The 18,324-nt window shown below is 43.2% G+C and overlaps 1 protein-coding gene across 2 annotated transcripts in view; it reads left to right on the forward strand.

Moving 5' to 3' along the window:
- The first annotated feature begins 2,501 nt into the window (after nucleotides 1-2,501).
- Nucleotides 2,502-18,324, forward strand: part of SYT14 (synaptotagmin 14) — a 249,427-nt gene continuing 233,604 nt past the window's right edge. For both annotated transcript variants that reach the window (XM_051820526.2, XM_017347809.3), the window contains exon 1: nucleotides 2,502-2,742. In XM_051820526.2, the coding sequence (XP_051676486.1) occupies nucleotides 2,730-2,742 (13 nt within the window). In that variant the 5' untranslated portion in view covers nucleotides 2,502-2,729. The remainder of the gene's footprint in view (nucleotides 2,743-18,324) is intronic.

The raw sequence follows: 18,324 nt of genomic DNA on the forward strand, positions 1-18,324 counted from the left end.
GTGAAATATTTATATTATAAATAAATTCTGCTACTTTAGAAGTAGGAGCATGTAAATTGCCAAAGTAAGAAATTAACTTCTCTAAGTTGTTGCTCAACAAACTGATGCAAAATGAATGCTGGGAATTGAAATGATCCATGTATTTTTCAGTGTTAGTCTCAAAGAAATTTTCTAATCAGTATTTGGAGAACATGGGTTTTTCTTTTTAATGACTTTATTTATTTGAGAGGTAGAGTTACAGACAGACAGAGGGAGAGACAGAGAGAAAGGTCTTTGATCCACTGGTTCATGCCCCAAATAGCTGCAATGGCCAGAACTAGCAGATCCGAAGCCAGGAGGCAGGAGATTCTTCCAGGTCTCCCATGCGGGTGCAGGGGCCCAGGCACTTGGGTCATCTTTTACTCCTTTTCCAGACCATAGCAGAGAGCTGGATCGGAAGAGGGGCAGCCAGGACACAAACCAGCAAACATGTGGGATGCCAGTACTGCAGGCAGAGGCTCAGTCTAGTACAGCACAGCCCCAGCCCCTTGTTTGTGTGTTTCAAAGGCAAATGTTGGTAGACAGAATTCCACATTCTAATCTAGCAGGAAATAGCATCAGTTCTGAGCAGCTTTGGCTTAAATTCCTGGATTTGACAACTTTGAAGCTTAAGTTCACCACATGGACACATGGATACACAGACACAGACACAGACACAGACACAGACACAAGCTTTCTGAATAAACAATGGTTTTATTAACCTAGGTTAGGGAAGCTCACATAACTTGGTCATGTATATAATTGTATGATTGGTGATGAAAGATGATTAAATTTTTCTGGTTTCCAGTATGAAATTCTTAAAAAGGTTGAACAATTGTATTATGAAAATCAGAAACCACAAACCCAGGACTGTGGTTTCAAGCTCAAACCACTGGCCTGGGAGTTCAAGAGTGTGTTAAGGGAGGTTGCTCAGGGAAAACATCATGAACTAAACACCCACAGGATTTATGGTAAACACATACACATGCAGATTTTTCTAGGCTATAAACTATAGGCATTTTAATGTTTTCTCAGTAGAATGGTCTCTTCTTTGATCCTTCAATAACAATTCTTGCTTGCAGCCAGGTTTCAGCATGGTGCCTTGCTTAAAAGATATTCATGGAACCAATGAAAATTGTAAAGAATGAAGTCTATTGAACATAAACTCTGACTAAGAGAGAGGTTATGTAAAAGCAATAAGAATTTCTGCTCTAGATTTGCAGCCCAAGCTCACTTACATAAGTGCAAATATTTTCTTCTTTGTGTCAGCCCCAGTAGAATTATTTTGCATTAGGAGTTAACTTTTTTTTTTCAGAAGAGAGAACCATTAACTCCCTATTCCTTGATGTTTGTGCCTTTGATTGTCCAGTGTCAAATGAAGTTGAGAGTTGGTAAATGATTGAATGGCTCAAGTACTACAGTAATCAGCTTTCCACACTACAACGAAATACCAGAGGCAACTAAGTTTGTAAAGAGAAAAAGTTTACTTAGCTCACAGTTCTGGAAGCTCAAGTCCAAGATGGGTGGCCCCCTGGGCAGGGTCTGTGAGGGTGGAGGATGGCAGTGGGGGAGCAGTTGCAGAGAAAGGTTCACACCATGAGCCAGAAAGCAGGAAGGGCGGCTGGGCTCACCTCAGGCTGTGATAACAAGGGGGCCTTTGGAGAACTACTTTCTAAGGGCATGTCCCAAGTGACCCTAGGGAGCTCCCATTAGACCACACTTCCCAGTGGTCTCACCAGCTTCCCTGGAGACCAAGCCTTTAACACGCAGCCTTTAGAGGGGGCACTCAAACTAAAAACCAAAGCACAGCAAAAATTAAGTAGCCAGCTGTTGCTGTGTTCAGGGTTGGCCTGCGACTGTTGGTAATGCAGTTACATTTGCAAACTCCAAACACCTGCTTGCCATGTGCCTTTCAGGCCGTCTGTCAAAGGTCCATGTGACTCCCGCTTTGTGTGATCTTGAATGTGTGTTTGCAGTGTAGACAGATGGCAGCGACTACTTTCAAGAAAACCCAAGATCAGGGTAGTGGCCAGGCTTAGCAAGGCGAAGGGCTGAAGTATAGGTGTGTGTGTGTGTGTGTGTGTGTGTGTGTGTGTGACAGAGAGAGAGAGAGAGAGAGAGAGAGAGAGAGACAGAGAGACACGGGGAAAGAAGGGAAGCTGCTGTCCTCAGGATGCCTCGATCCTGTTTGCTTTTTGCCAAGTGGCTGTCTACCCCAGAGGGAGATCTGGGGCGAGCATCTGGCTGAGTCAGGCAAAACCAAACCAAACCTCCAGATGGCCAAATCTGGTAAGAGTCGCTGGGTGGGAATCCCTAAGCAGCCCTGTCCATGGTGCTGACCACATCCTCCCCACTCCTCTGGTCCACGGAGGGGGCGCCCGACGCGACTCTGGCTCCCCGCACAGCGCCAGCACCTGTGCTGAATCCCGGGGCGCGGCGCGGCGGGGGGCGGCGGGGTGGGGGCGGGGCGGCGTCACGTGCCGCCGGCGGCGACGGCAGCGGCGGCGGGGCCGGGAAGGTTCCATTCCTTCCGGGGCCCGAACTCCGGCGCGCGCGGCCCCTCCCCCGGCCCGGCCGCCCCGCCCGCGGCTCTCCCGGCGGTCGCGCAGTCCCGCGACTCGGGGCCCGCGTCCCGCCCCTCTCGCCACAGCCCCGGCGTCCTCGGCCCGCCGCCCCCGCCCTCAGTTGGTGCGGTCCATGGCGAGCTCATCATGGCGATTGAAGGTAAGCGGAGGCCGCCGGCCGGGAGCGACGAGGGGAACGCCCCGCCGGCGGGGGCTCGCGGCGCCGGGGAGGCCGGGGCGCGGGGGCCCGGCCGCGTCTCGGGAGGCGCTGGGAGGAGCGGGGACGCCGGGCCGGGCCGGGCCTGAGGCAGCCGCTGGTCCGGCGTGCAGCTCCTCTTTCCGGCGGCGCGGAGTGGGGCTCCGGCCGCGGCCCTGCGGAGCCGCCGGACGTCCTGAGTGAGGCGAGGGCTACGGGGCCTGGGGCTGCGCCCCCTTCCCTCTCCGCGCTCCCGCCCTACCGAGAGCGAGCCGGTGCTGCGGTCCCCTCGCTGACCCTTCCCAGCCCCTGCTCTGGGGCTGGCCGTGGTGTGCGCTCTCCGCCCATTCCCCCTCTGCTGCCTTTACAGGGGACCGGGAGGTTGGGGGTGAGGTTAGTTTCCCCCCTCAACACTCAAAATTGCTTTTCTTATGAAAGAAAACTAAATCGATCTTGGCCAGCGCACGCTCTCAGAATGCTGCACACACCCGTCTTTTTTCAGTGTTACAGGATCCATCCACAACAACTCCTGTTTTCAGGAGGCAGCTTAATACAAATTAAGTTGGCACTCCAGTGTAGTTTTTCTCTTGGCCGAAAATCATGTAACCACGATAAAGTGTCAGTATTTTGTCTTGTTTTTAAGGAAGTTACTGTGCAAATCAGCATCACACATCTGGCATGCTTCTGTGAAAGACTACAGCATCTTCCAGCCCCTTTCTTACTCTTTGATGAACTCACAAACGATGAAAGTAATATGTAAAATTTCCTTATGGCTATGTGCGTGTGCGTTCATCTCTACAGATCTGCAAGCTTCCCAGAGCGCTGCCATTATTTGTCTGAAATGAATGTGTGTTTCTCCTGAGAAAAAACTTTTAAAAAGTGCTTTCCATCTAGGTCACCAATCACTGGTGTTACACGCATCTGGGGGCTTCTTTTGGTCAGATACTGTGGGCTCCACAATGGCTTCAGCTGTGTGTTCTTATTTATTTAAGAGATTGAGTATCTATTAAGTCACACAATAAGATAGTTTCAGATACCTGCTTTAGCAAAGGTGATGGAGAATCGGGGCCACCTATAACCTTTGGTAGCCCTAATACCGGAGCCGTACTTTGATGCTCTGTCCCTCTCTGTGCTTTTGGCTAGAAGTTTACAAATCAGGAAACCAAAAGCAGTGATTGATGTCGTGTACTTTTATTTTTCCATCCAATTCTTGTGAAGCAGGTAAAAAAGGCTTAGGCAGAATGTGAGGAAGAATTAGCCAGGTAGCATTCAGGTACAATGCTGTAGCTTGTGATTTCTCAAATACTGTTTTCCAGTTTTTTTTCTCTTTTTTCTTAGTTCTTCCATTCGTTCCTCAGGCAGTTAGATGTTACGGACTCCTCTGTCAATGCAACTAATGACATTTTGCTCTACTACTTGTGTGTTTAAAGAACAAAAATTTTAACAATACTTATATTCTAGAGATTCTTGTGTTAAGATACTTTCATAAAAATTCCCATACTTGAAGCATTTGTCTAAGGTTTTATAATATAAAAATCAGGAATTTTGTCTTCTCTAGTTTGGTGAAGAAACTATAGTTGTAATAGCACTGCAAATTGGATTGTGCTTCTTTCACATACTAAAGTCGCCTGTACACAGCACCCCTCTGGGTTGTGTCATGCAGTCAGCTGAGCTGTAGTTGAAATTCTGTATTGGGTGCGTTTAGAATTGTAGGGACCCCAGAGGAATGTTTCATCCAGCATTCTTCTCAGTGGAGTGGTTCTTAAAACATCGGAGTCTTTCAGTAGACATTTCTTATAATTAGCTTATTCAGTATTCTGTATGAGAGTCTGTCAGGCCATTAGGATGAGGAGGACCACGATCTTTCCCCCGGAGTTCATGTTCCAGTGGGGAGACAGATAATTATAAACATCCAGTTACAATAGTGCGAACACCAAGAACATTCTTCCTTTATGTAAAAATATTCAGTGGTGATGAGTTCAGCACTGGTGTTAGGCAATAGGCTTTCTTTTCCTTTTCTTTCCTTCTTTCTTTCTTTTTCTTTTTTTAGATTTACTTATTTGAGAGGCAGAGTTACATATGGGAAAAAGAGAGGTCTTCCATCCACTCCCCAAATTGTTAAAACGGCTGGAGCTAGGCTGATCGGAAACCAGGAGTCAGGAGCTTCTTCTGTGTCTCCCATGTGGCTGCAGGAGCCCAAGCACTTGGGCCATCTTTCACTGCTTTCCAGGGCCATTGGCAGGGGACTGAGTTGGAAATGGAGCAGACAGGACTCGAATTGATGCCCATATGGGATGCCAGCGATGCAGATGGAGGCTTAACCTACTATGCCACAGTGCTGGCCCCAAGGCTTTCTATTCTTAAGGTTTTTTTCTTTGGCAAAAAAAAAAAAAAAAAAAAAAAAAAATTATTAAGAAACTTCTGTCTTTGCAAGCTCTGCCTTCTCTAGCAGCAAATCAGAAACTCACTGTTTCCCGTATACGTGAATTCCCTACAGCCTTTGAAGACAACTTAGAACATTTTCTTCCTAGACAAAGCATCCGTTCCCTCCTTTGGGTGATCTGCAGTTACAGGTTTTAATACTTGGAATGTGGCAGAGGATCACTCCATTCCAGTATTACTGTTTAACAGCATACATTAAAAATGTTATACCATTCCTTGACTTGTATATAATCCTTTTAATATAGTTCAATATTAGAGTAGACTTTTTGGCACTACATGTTGGCTCAGGGTGAAGCTGTAATCAACCAAACCTCAATCTCTCAAATCCTTTGTCTGAAGTCCCTTGCCTAACTGACCAGTGTTTGGAATTGAAGAGACTGGTCGTTTATGTTTACTAAACATACTCTGGTTATCTCTGGTCCAATGTGTTAGCCCTTGAGTCTAGACTTTTAAGTGCTAAAAACTACTTTTAGGCCGGTGCCGCGGCTCACTAGGCTAATCCTCCGCCTGCGGCGCTGGCACACCAGGTTCTAGTCCCGGTTGGGGCGCTGGATTCTGTCCCGGTTGCCCCTCTTCCAGGCCAGCTCTCTGCTGTGGCCAGGGAGTGCACTGAAGGATGGCCCAAGTGCTTGGGCCCTGCACCCCATGGGAGACCAGGATAAGCACCTGGCTCCTGCCTTCAGATCAGCGTGGTGCACCGGCCATTGGAGGGTGAACCAACGGAAAAAGAAGAGCTTTCTCTCTGTCTCTCTCTCTCACTATCCACTCTGCCTGTCAAAAAAAAAAAAAAAAAAAAAAAAAACCAAAACAAAACAAAACAAAAAAAAAACTACTTTTATTTCCTTTTCTATGTAAAACTCTTACTTTATGGCACCAAATCATTTTTGTACTAAGTAGGCATTTATTTCCTTTTGTCAGACATATAACTACTAAATCAGGACTTAAGACAACTATAACGTGATGGTGTTGCTGTAATGAGCTGATAGAATTCCAGTTAGAGGCGAAGAAATTAGCTCCATCTTAGGTAAAGGTACACATTTTAAAAGGCATTTTGAAATAGTAAGAGTAGTTTCCAGGGGCCAGGGCTGTGGTGCAGTGGGTTAAGCTATGGCCTGCAGTGTAGGCATCCCATATGGGCACTGGTTCAAGTCCTGGCTGTTCCTCTTCTGATCCAGCTCCCTGCTAATGTGCCTGGGAATGCAGCAGAAGATGTCTCAAGTCTCTGGGCCCCTGACACTCACATAGCAGACTCTGAAGAAGCTCTTGGCTTTAGCCTGGCTCAGTCCTGGTCATCGTGGCCATTTGTGGAGGGAATTGGTGGATGGATGGAAGATCTCTCTCTCTAACTCTGCCTATCAGATAAATAAATAAATCTTTAAAAACAAACAAACAAAAAAAAGAGTAGTTTCCAGATCCCTATAGTTACCCTAGTGGTCTGTCCATATCAGGTTGAGAATCATTGTAGCCTACTGAGACATATAATTGTTACCCAATATATTAATTCTTCTCATGTTGCTCTCTGTTGGTGTGACATTATTGACTGTCTCCTTCAAGTTTCTCCTCTCCCAGTAACATACTTATTCTTCTCTTTATCTACCTGAACTAAAGTTTTTTGTGTTTCCATTGTCAACTCCACTGCTATTTTCCGCTTTATCCTTATGGCTGTAATTGCCCATATTGAACACATTTTAATCACTTGTTTACATACCTGTTTTTCCAGTCAGACTGTAAATTTCCAGAAGCTAGTGTGTTACTCAGTTTCATACCCCTTGGACAGCATCTGGAGATAGTATGTACTCAGTGTAGTTTATTGAATTGTTTTATGGAATTCTATACATTGTACACATGGATTACATCCATTTCCCAGATGCTTATCTCTAATACAGAATTTTCTAGATTCATATTTTACAAGCAGTATTTAGATATCTTCACAAGAGTGCCCTACAGCCATCTAAAATGTGTATGTTAGGACATTCAGCATGTCCTAAAGTTGTCATCACAGGCACTAAATTCAGCCTTGATACTCCATTCCATGCAAATTTACGATCTGAGTGACATTTTTCTTTTCTTCCCTCTCCTGTTCTGTTCTGATTTCCATAGCAGAGAGCTCCTGTCCACTGGTTTACTTAACAGATACCCACAGTGGCTAGGGCTAGACTATGCCTCAGAGTTGAGAACTCGGTTCAGGTCTCCTTCCTGGGTGGTAGAGATCAACTATTTGAGCTATCATTTGCTTCCCAGGATCTGCAACTTTATTAGCAGTGCAGGTGGGAACCAGGTCTGGAACTTGAACTTAGGCATAGTAATATGGGATATAGACATCCTAAATGGTGTCTTAACTTCCTGGCCAAATGCCCATCAACTTAGTGGCATTTTAAAGTAACGAGACAACTGAGTTGGAAACCTGGAATCCACTTTTGTTCACCCCTCACATCCTGTTGATTGCTAAGTCCTGCCAAGGTACATCTCAAATTAATTTATTGTATTTAGTTATGCTCTTATCTCTAAGAGACTTGCATTGGTTTCCTAACTAGTCTAGGACTACTAGTGCTAGCTTTCTTTATAAGATGCAAATTTGGTTTAAAAGCCCAGGATAAAGCTGTTCATTAATAATCTGGCCCATGACCTTCCAGTCTACATTTTTCTGTCTCTTCCATAAGAATCAGTTTAATCCACAGAACCACAACTTTTTGTTATACAACTGTTGTGCTATTGTGGTAGTCTTGCAGCCCGTATGATTTCCTGGAATGAAATCTTGCCTCTGCTTCCCAACCAGTTTCCTGCTAATGTGTGCCTTGGGATCATGGTGTGTGATGGCTCAAGCAAGTATTTGGTTCTCTGCTACCCACATGGGTGACCCAGATGGAGTTCCTGGCATTTGCCTTGCCCAGCTTTGTGGGCATTGGGAGTAAACCAGCTGTCTTCCTGTCTCTCCCTCCTTTCTCTATCACTCTGCTTTCAAGTAAATAAATAAAAATATTGAATATGGTAGCGATTTAAAAACAAAGAGAAACATTTCATATTAATCTGATAGGAGAATATTACACCTCTTGCCAGCTTTTCATGTTATGGTTACAGAGATAGTGTTGTTATGTATATAGGAGGTAATAAAACCTACCCATAGTCTATGGCATAGTGAGGTAATTTGTTAATAGCTTACTTTTGAAGGAATTACAGTTCATTTTAATCAGTGATATTCTTAAAAGGGATACTTTGAGGCCGGCACGCGGCTTACTAGGCTAATCCTCTGCCTGCGGCACCAGCACTCCGGGTTCTAGTCCCGGTTGGGGTGCCAGGTTCTGTCCTGGTTGTTCCTCTTCTAGTCCAGCTCTCTGCTGTGGCCCAGGAAAGCAGTGGAGGATGGCCCAAGTCCTTGGGCCCTGCACCTGCATGGGATACCAGGAGAAAGCACCTGGCTCCTGGCTTTGGACCGGCGCAGCATGCTGGCCATAACAGCCATTTTTGGAGTTAACCAACGGAAGGAAGATCTTTCTCTCTGTCTCTCTCTCACTGTCTAACTCTGCCTGTCCAAAAAAAAAAAAAGGGGGGGGGGATATTTTGACATAGGTTAAGGATAAAATTTTAATTTTTTAAAAACATTTAAAAAATTTTATTTGAAAGGCACAGTTAGCGAGAGAGAGGTTTCCATCTGCTGGTTCACTCCCCAAATGGCCATAACAGCTGGGGCTGAGCCAAGCTAATGTCAGGAGTCAGGAGCTGCATCTAGGTCTTCCATGTGGGTGTAGGGGCGCAGTTGGCAGTCTTCTTGGGTGTCTTCTTCTGCCCTCCTAGGCGCATTAGCAGGGAGATGATTTGGAAGTGAGCAACTGAGATTTGAACCATTGCCTGTATAAGATGCCAGTGCTGCAGGCAGTGGCTCAGCCCACTATGCCACGATTTCTAATGTTTTACAGAAACTTCAAATATGTTTATTTAGGTAGGTTTGTTCAGTGACCTTTTGAAATACTTCTAAGTAATTTACAGTTGGATCAAGGTTCCTTTTCTAACTCACTAAACAAAATTAGAAGGGAATACAGGGCCGGCGCCGTGGCTCAATAGGCTAATCCTCCACCTAGTGGCACCGGCATACCGGGTTCGAGTCCCGGTCTCGGGGCGCCGGATTCTGTCCTGGTTGCCCCTCTTCCAGGCCAGCTCTCTGCTGTGGCCCAGGAAGGCAGTGGAGGATGGCCCAAGTGCTTGGACCCTGCACCCCATGGGAGACCAGGAGAAGCACCTGGCTCCTGCCTTCGGATCAGCGTGGTGCGCCAGCCGCAGCGCGCCAGCCGTGGCGGCCATTGGAGGGTGAACCAAAGGCAAAAAGGAAGACCTTTTTCTCTGTCTCTCTCACTATCCACTCTGCCTGTCAAAAAAAAAAAAAAAAAAAGGAATACTGAAGACATAGTTGTATTTTACTTTTTGTTATGTTAAGGTGGTATTAGAATTCACCAGTGCATACCAATGCGGGAAGCAAAATACCTTGGCTTAATTTATAGTTTGTTGAGTAATACACATGATCACTTCCTCTAAGAAGATACATTTGTACATAGTATATATGTAGTAGTATAGTAGATTATGCTTGTACATAGTGTATATGTATATAATATATATGTAGTAATAGATTGTCTGCTTGGATTTGATTTTCTAGGATTGTCTTCATAGCTGATGTCATTCTTTTCTCCCTAAATCCTAGCTGATCAAAACATAACATAAAACAGCTACATACAAATAATGTAAGATTGCACAACCTACTATAAAGATTTGAAGATTTTGCATAAAGTGGTTATATGCATATTTTGTGTATATAAATAGTAGTATCTTATTTACTTGAAACCTAACAAATGGGAGCCTTTGACCGTTTTTTAGAAGGAGAAAATAGTGACAGCAGAGAGAGTTGCTATTAGGAATTTATTTGCAAACTTCTAAGAGTCAAAGGTAATTCAACATGATTTCCTGTTTTCACATTTTTAGGGCTGTGTTAGAATTGATATTCAGAATAATATGTGGAATCATCTTGAGATTCAAGATTTTATTGAAATGTTATGTTCACTATTCTGAACTTACTAACACAGTAAGGAAGGTAGCTTTAAAAACACGATCTGGTTTAGTAGTCAAAACAGTTAACTAGAAAATTCAATTAAATAGAACTTATGTGTGAGCACATACTTATTCAATATTTTGTTCATGAGCTTCTAACAGTCAAAAATTTAATTAAAACTGAATTAAAAGGTAACTCAAAACCTGGAAGATGCTTAATTTTGAAGAGTAAGTTTTATATGGTAAAATTTGTCTCATAGAAAAATTATTGAATAAGTACATAGGAACCTGTGTGGATCAATGCAACACTATATTTAGCATGCTTTGCAAATTATAAAGTGCTCTAAGGTATTGTTATGAATAGAGATATTGTTGGTTATTCTATGTAATGCTGGAGTGGTGGTGAGCATGTTTGTCGGAGTTTAGGCTGCCATTGGATAGGAATGGTACAGATAAAATGAGTTTATAAAAGTATGGAAAGGATTGGATAGTCTGAGGACGATTTTACCTCTACAGTAATTGCATAACAACAACAAAAAGTAAAGAAATTCCAATTCGGGAGAATAACTCCCAGACGGTTGGAGGCCTGAAGGTTTATTCTAAAAATTTTTTTTAAAGCAGGGAACATTGAGAAATATTGAGGCCGGTGCCGTGGCTCAATAGGCTAATCCTCCGCCTGTGGCGCCCGCACACCGGGTTCTAGTCCCAGTTGGGGCGCCGGATTCTGTCCTGGTTGTTCCTTTTCCAGTCCAGCTCTCTACTGTAGCCCCCAGGAGTGCCATGGAGGACGACCCAAGTCCTTGGGCCCTGCACCCACGTGGGAGACCAGGAGAAGCACCTGACTCCTGGCTTCAGATCAGCGTAGTGCGCCGGCCGCAGCGCGCTGGTCTCAGCGGCCATTGCGGGGTAAACCAACAGAAAAGGAAGACCTTTCTCTCTGTCTGTCTCTCTCACTGTCCACTCTGCCTGTCAAAAGAAAGAAAGAAAGAAAGAAATATTGAGAAGATTTATTTTGGAATATTTATACCAGCAAGTGTTTGGAATTGAATAGTAACTGATACTGTTGAAGAGAAGAAAACATTATACAGGAATCTTCACTGTTTACTGGACCTAAACTCAAGCTTTCTTTGTATTCCGCTTGTTAGGAGTGCAAAGGAAATTAGCATTTTTTGGGTGCTCCCTGTGGGCCGGCCTATCCATTTTCTGTCGCAGATGGTACCACCTCTCCCTGTCTTTACTGTGGTTTACATCTGTCTTACTGAGATGTTGTTTTCCTTACCAGTTGTGGACTTGGTTTCAGAATCCTTGGTCTTTTACCACCACTGTATCCCTCACTGCTAATCCACCACTACTTTTCTTACTCCAGAGGATAAGTAGTAAGCACAAGGTTTGCAAAGACAATGCTAGGTGATCCTGACTGTAGAATTGAAGTCTGGCTCAACTCAGAAATTCTGATCTTTCCATAACACTGTTTTAAACTAGTGACCAAAATTGGTATACCTCAAATGAAAGGCTTAATTAAGGACAAAACTTAAAGTTACCTAGCAGTTTCTGACTATGGTCTAAATGGGTTATGTGTGTGGACATCATTAATAGGAAATACTTAAAGCTTCTTTCTTTAAAAATTTTTTTTTATTATTTTGAAAGGTAGAGTTACAGAAAGAGGAGAGATGGAGATTGTACATCTGCTGGCTCACTCCCTAAATGACCACAGGAACTTCTCGGGTTTTCCATGTGGTTACAGGGGCCCAAACAGTTGGGCCATCCTCTGATGCATCCCCCTTGTCAGCAGGGGGATGGATCGAAAGTGGAGCACCTGGGAATGGAACTGGCAGCCACATGGGAAGTTGGCTCTGCAGGCGACGGCTTAACCCACTATGACACAATGCTGGCCCCTAAAGTTTCTTGTTTATTATGTATTCTGTAGGCATCTGCTCCAGAATTAGCTATAATGGTTTATAGGTGTAAGCTAGATGTTAATTTAAAAGTTGTATCTACTTTAATTGCTGTACATACATTGGAGAAGAGCCTTTAGGTGAAATGGAAACAGGGCATTTCTAAAGCAACCATTAAGTATTTGACCAAGAAGAAATAAGGACACATGGCCTTCAAAAAGTTCATAGAGATAGCACTTTTTAATTTATTTTTAATTAATTAATTTATTTATTTTTGACAGGCAAAGTTAGACAGTGAGAGAGAGAGAGAGACAGAGAGAGTTATAGACAGTGAGAGAGAGAGAGAAAGAAAGGTCTTCCTTCCATTGGTTCACTCCCCTAATGGCCGCCACGGCTGGCACTGCGCCAATCCGAAGCTAGGACCCAGGTGATTCCTCCCGTTCTCCCATGCCGGTGCAGGGACCCAAGCACTTGGGCCATCCTCCACTGCTCTTCCGGGCCACAGCAGAGAGCTGGACTGGAAGAGGAGCAACCGGGACTAGTATCCAGGGTGCCGGTGCCGCAGGCGGAGGATTAGCCAAGTGAGCCACGGCGCTGACCCGAGATATCACTTTATGAAATGACTATACATGGATTTCTAACTTTTTTGCACCAAAATAGACATGTCTTTCAGTAATATTTTCTATGAACTTTTTGAAATACCTGTGGAGAACCTGTGGTGATTTAGGCTAATAGAATAAGCATGGTAGGTAAAATAAAGTTTGAAATAAACTGATCCATTTTAAAGGAACTGAATCTTTTGACTTAAGTCCATTTTTATATATTTGGATTTATTTTGAAAGGGTTACACATCACTACACGTTTTTCTCTGTAGCCATGTGGAAAAGTACATAGTTTGTAATGCTCCCCCCTCACTTTGGAAAAAAAAATTCTCCTTCCCAGGAATATTCACAGTTACCTGCACAAACACACATGTACACAAACACAGCACAGATGTGTGTGTGTGCCCACGCACATCGTCTCCTCTTACATGCCTCCCCAGGCCAGCTGTGAAGGATTGTGCCAGTTTGCGTTATGCCTCTACATGGGTTTGCCTGAGGGGAGATGGTAAGTAGGACTAAGCTTGTCATTTTTTGTTTCTCATTTCCATGTTGCAGAGATGATTATTTCAAGAATAATGCTAATATTCTCTCTCAAGTGTAGATTTTTGGGAAATCCATTTTAATTTAAATTGCTTTCAAAAGGATTAACAATTATTATAATTTTTTCATAAAAATGGGAAATCCAGTTTTGCTATCTTAACTATATTAAACAAAATGTTCTCAATTTTTTTTTCCCCTTCTGACAGCTAACCAGTGACCCTGGGCAATTTTATCCATTAGTGTCTTTGTTTATCTACACTGTAAAGTTGTGAAGTAGACCAAATTTATTTCTGAGTTCTAGACTCTTAGGTTTTGTTATTCTGATAATAGTCTCCAAGTCATTGATATTGTCTTTCCTTTTTTTTCCTAAGTAAATCTGATGACTGAAAACTTTGTATTTTAGACATGGTTACTTATTTTAGTAGAAGATTCCTGTCTTTCTAAAGATACTGACTGTGGCCAGTGCTGTGGGCTAGTGGGTAAAGCCGCCGCCTGCAGTGCCAGCATCCCATATGGGTGCTGGTTCAAGTCCTAGCTGCTCCGCTTCCAATCCAGCTCTCTGCTATGGCCAGAAAAAACAGTGGAAGATGGCCCAATTCCTTGGGCCCCTGCACCCGCATGGGAGATCTGGAAGAAGCTCCTGGCTCGTAGCTTCAGATCAGCACCGCTCCAGCCATTGTGACCAGTTGGAGACTGAACCAGCGGAATGGAAGACCTCTCTCTCTCTCTGCTTCTCCTCTCTCTGTGCAGCTCTGACTTTCAAATAAATAAATAAGTCTTTTAAAAAAATGAAAATACTGACTAATTGACCACTTGAAATAATCATTCCTTGTTGTGCATTATATGTTTTATGGCAGAATTAAAATTAGTAAGCTACTTACTGTACTACCATCATTATCTTAGTTGAGGCATGCTGGTAGTGTCTTGCCTTTGGTTTTCAAATTTGACATTTTGTTTGGAAACTTTACAGATTTACTTTTTTTTTTTTTTTTTTTTTTGACAGGCAGAGTGGACAGTGAGAGAGAGACAGAGAGAAAGGTCTTCCTTTGCTGTTGGTGGTTCATTCTCCAATGGCCGCCGCAGCCGGCGCGCTGCGGCCGGCGCACCGCGCTGATCCAATGGCAGGAGCCAGGTGCTTCTCCTGGTCTCCCATGGGGTGCAGGGCCCAAGTTCTTGGGCCATCCTCCACTGCACTCCCAGGCCACAGCAGAGAGCTGGCCTGGAAGAGGGGCAACCGGGACAGAACCCGGTGTGCCGGCGCCGCAAGGTGGAGGATTAGCCTAGTAAGCCACGGCGCCAGCCACAGATTTACTTTCAAAGATAAAATAAGGCATCATATTTGTACAAAATTTACCAAATCTCTGATTGAAAAAGTATTTAAGACTTTTGGCTTCCAAACATGTACATTTGTTATATAGAATGTTAATTTATTTCTTTAAAATCTTCCTAGTCTTAGAAAGGATTGTGGGCAAAAAGAATATAGAACTTTAGGGGCCGGCACCATGGCTCACTTGGTTAATCCTCTGCCTGTAGCACCGGCATCCCATATGGGCACCAGTTCTAGTCCCGGTTGCTCCTCTTCCAGTCCAGCTCTCTGCTGTGGCCCGGGAAGGCAGTGGAGGATGTCCCAAGTGCTTGGGCCCCTGCACCGGCATGGGAGACTGGGAGGAAGCACCTGGCTTCTGGCTTCGGATTGGTGCAGTTCCGGCCGTAGCGGCCATTTGGGGGGTGAACCAACGGAAGGAAGATCTTCTCTCTTTCTCTTTTTCTCTCTCTCTCTTTCTCTCTCTCTCACTGTCTGGGTCTGTCAAAGAATAATAAAAAAAGAATATAGAACTTTAGTATTCAATAATGTGGTAAAACTCAACTTTTATGTTCTTTTGTGTTTTTTAAAAAAATGATTTATTGATTTATTTTAAAGTCATAGTGGCAGAGAGAGAGGAAGAGACACAGAGAGAATTTCTGTCTGTTGCTTCACTCCCCAAATGGCTGCAACAGTCGGGTACTAGCCAGGAGCTAAGAATTCCATCCTGGTCTCCTACATGGTGGCAGGAGTCTGACTATTTGGGTCATCATCCACTGCCTTCCTAGGCAGACTAGTAGGAAACTGCATTGTAAGCAGAGCAGCTGAGACCAGCACTGTGGCCTTGCAGGCCATGGCTTAACCTACTGCACCACAGTGCTGATCCCCTTGTGTATTTTTTTTTTTTTAATTTGACTGGTAGAGTTATAGACAGATAGAGACAGAGAGAAAGGTCTTCATTCCATTGGTTCACCCCCCAAATTTCCGATCCGAAGCCAGGAACCAGGTGCTTCCTCCTGGTCTCCCATGCGGGTGGAGGGGCCCAAACACTTGGGCCATCCTCCACTGCCTTCCTGGGCCACAGCAGAGAGCTGGATTGGAAGAGGAGCAACCAGGACTAGAACCCAGCGCCCACATGGGGTGCTGGCGCTGCAGGCGGAGGATTAACCAAGTGAGCCATGGCACCGGGCCCCCCCTTGTGTATTTTTAAAAGCAGATTTTTTTTTTGAATTTTACTTTATTACCAGGAATTGATTGATCTTTAATGTCACTTTCCATTTTATTGGTAATAGTGATTGCTCTTGAGTTGCACATGTACATCAGTGATATCTTATTTGATGGTTAGGAATTTGGGGGTGTATAACAAGAATGGAAGAGTGTGATTTTACTACTTTGTGTGAGTACTTTGACAAATTTGACAGTTTTCAAGTGAATCAACATTTAAAATATAGTAATTATTTGGTGTCTTTTTTTTCTATGAGGTTTTTTTATTTAGGTAGAATACTTTCCAAATAAAAGTTAGCTTTCATTGTCATTTTGCACTTCTAAGAGAAGTTTAGAATATAATGGTTTTTCTTGTTACTGTTAATACTAATTCTTGTAAGAACTATGCTAATATACTTGTATGAAATAATATATATAGTAAAACAACAAATTTATATTAAATATGAGGTTGAGTCCAGTGTTAAAACAGGCTTTAAAAAGTAGAGGCTTATTACAAAAATTAATTACACAATTCAAACTGTTACGAATGTAACTTATGAGGGATGTCTTAATGATTACATGGAAAACATACTTATAAGTAGCCTATGAAAGCATTGTAAGTCCTTAATATACACTGTAGTTAAGTTATTGCAATTATGAGTCTTCTAAGTCTTGAACATTGTTTCTTCTTAGCTAAGTATCCAGTTGTTTGACTAGTGTCTCCTTCCTATGTACAAAATGTATAATATATAGGTATTCTTCATTCTAATCCTTTAGCAAGTGATCTATGGTTTCTTATTGGTACTATTCCAAATAATATTTTATACCAGTTTTTCTGAATAGTTCTTTTATGACTATAGCTTAATTTGAGGCATTATTTCTTGCTAAGTCTATCTTCCTATTAGTGACTTGTCTGTATTGGTGATAAGAAACAGCGATGGTGTTGATGCAATCAAATTAGACTGTAGAACTAACCTGTTGTAGTGATAGAAATACAGTTTTCTAGTGTCTTAGCTTGCTTCCCAGATGACCTACTTTTTTTTCCAGTGGATATTGTGATTTTTACTTCTCATATTATTGCTGTAAGATATTTCTGTTTCTTATAATTCAACTGTTGATAATATAAAGTGATTAATTTACTATTTTTATTGTGCAAAGTTGAAGAGTAACAGTGTATTTATAAGTTCATAAATAATATGGAATACTATGAAAGTTTGTTTAGTTTACATCAAAGTAGTTCCAGTGTATACCTATAGAGCAACTTAGATTATACTATGGGATGATTAAATCAAGCCAGTTAACATATCTGTCACCTCAGCTACTTATTTTTTGTGGTAAGAACATTTAGCATCTACTCTGCAAGCAATTTTGAAATATATAATACATTATTATTCAGTACTCTCACCATCCTGTGCCCCTTGACCAGTGTCTCCCCTTTGCCCAGCCCTGCCTCTCATTTCCAGCTTCTGGCAGCCACTCCATATGTACTCTCTGTATCTATAAATTTCACATTTTTAGATTCTATGTCTAAGTGAGGTCCTGCAGTGTTTGTTTTTCTGTGTCTGGCTTATTTCACTTAGCATAATATCCTCATGTTTCATTCATGCTGTTGCAAAAGACAAAATTTCCTTCTCTTTAAAGACTGCAGTATTCCATTATGTATAAATGCTACATTTTCTTTATCCCTTTCAGCATTTGCCATTACCTTTGAGCATACACTTATCCCATGACCCTGCAATACTTCTCCTGGGTGTACATCCAAGAGAAACATGCAAAGAGGCATGTATGAAAAAGGTTCATGGTCGGCCGGCGCCGCGGCTCACTAGGCTAATCCTCCACCTAGCGGCGCCGGCACACCAGGTTCTAGTCCCGGTCGGGGCGCCGGATTCTGTCCCGGTTGCCCCTCTTCCAGGCCAGCTCTCTGCTGTGGCCAGGGAGTGCAGTGGAGGATGGCCCAGGTGCTTGGGCCCTGCACCCCATGGGAGACCAGGAAAAGCACCTGGCTCCTGGCTCCTGCCATCGGATCAGCGCGGTGCGCCGGCCGCAGCGCGCTGGCCGCGGCGGCCATTGGAGGGTGAACCAACGGCAAAGGAAGACCTTTCTCTCTGTCTCTCTCTCTCACTGTCCACTCTGCCTGTCAAAAAAAAAAAAAAAAAAAAAAAAGAAAAAGGTTCATGGTAAAATTATTTCTAACCCAAGCTCAAGCCAATCCAAATGTTATGGACAGTAGAATTGAGATTCATATGTGTATAAATATATGTGGGTATGTGTATATGTATGAGTATAATATGTAGTAGAATTCTACATGGCAATGAAAAGGGGTGAAGTCAGAGCTACAGATAATACAATGAGTTGATTCTACAAACGTAACAGAAAGAAGCAAGACTCAACAATGCCCACTGTATGATTCCATTTATATGAGTTTTTTTTTTTTTTAAGATTTCATTTATTTATTTGACAGGTGGAGTTAGAGAGGGAGCGACACAAAGTGAATCTGTTGGTTCACTCCCCAAATGACCACAGTGCT

Source organism: Oryctolagus cuniculus, chromosome 13 (genome assembly GCF_964237555.1).
Source record: "Oryctolagus cuniculus chromosome 13, mOryCun1.1, whole genome shotgun sequence".
In the NCBI taxonomy this organism is placed as follows: domain Eukaryota; kingdom Metazoa; phylum Chordata; class Mammalia; order Lagomorpha; family Leporidae; genus Oryctolagus; species Oryctolagus cuniculus.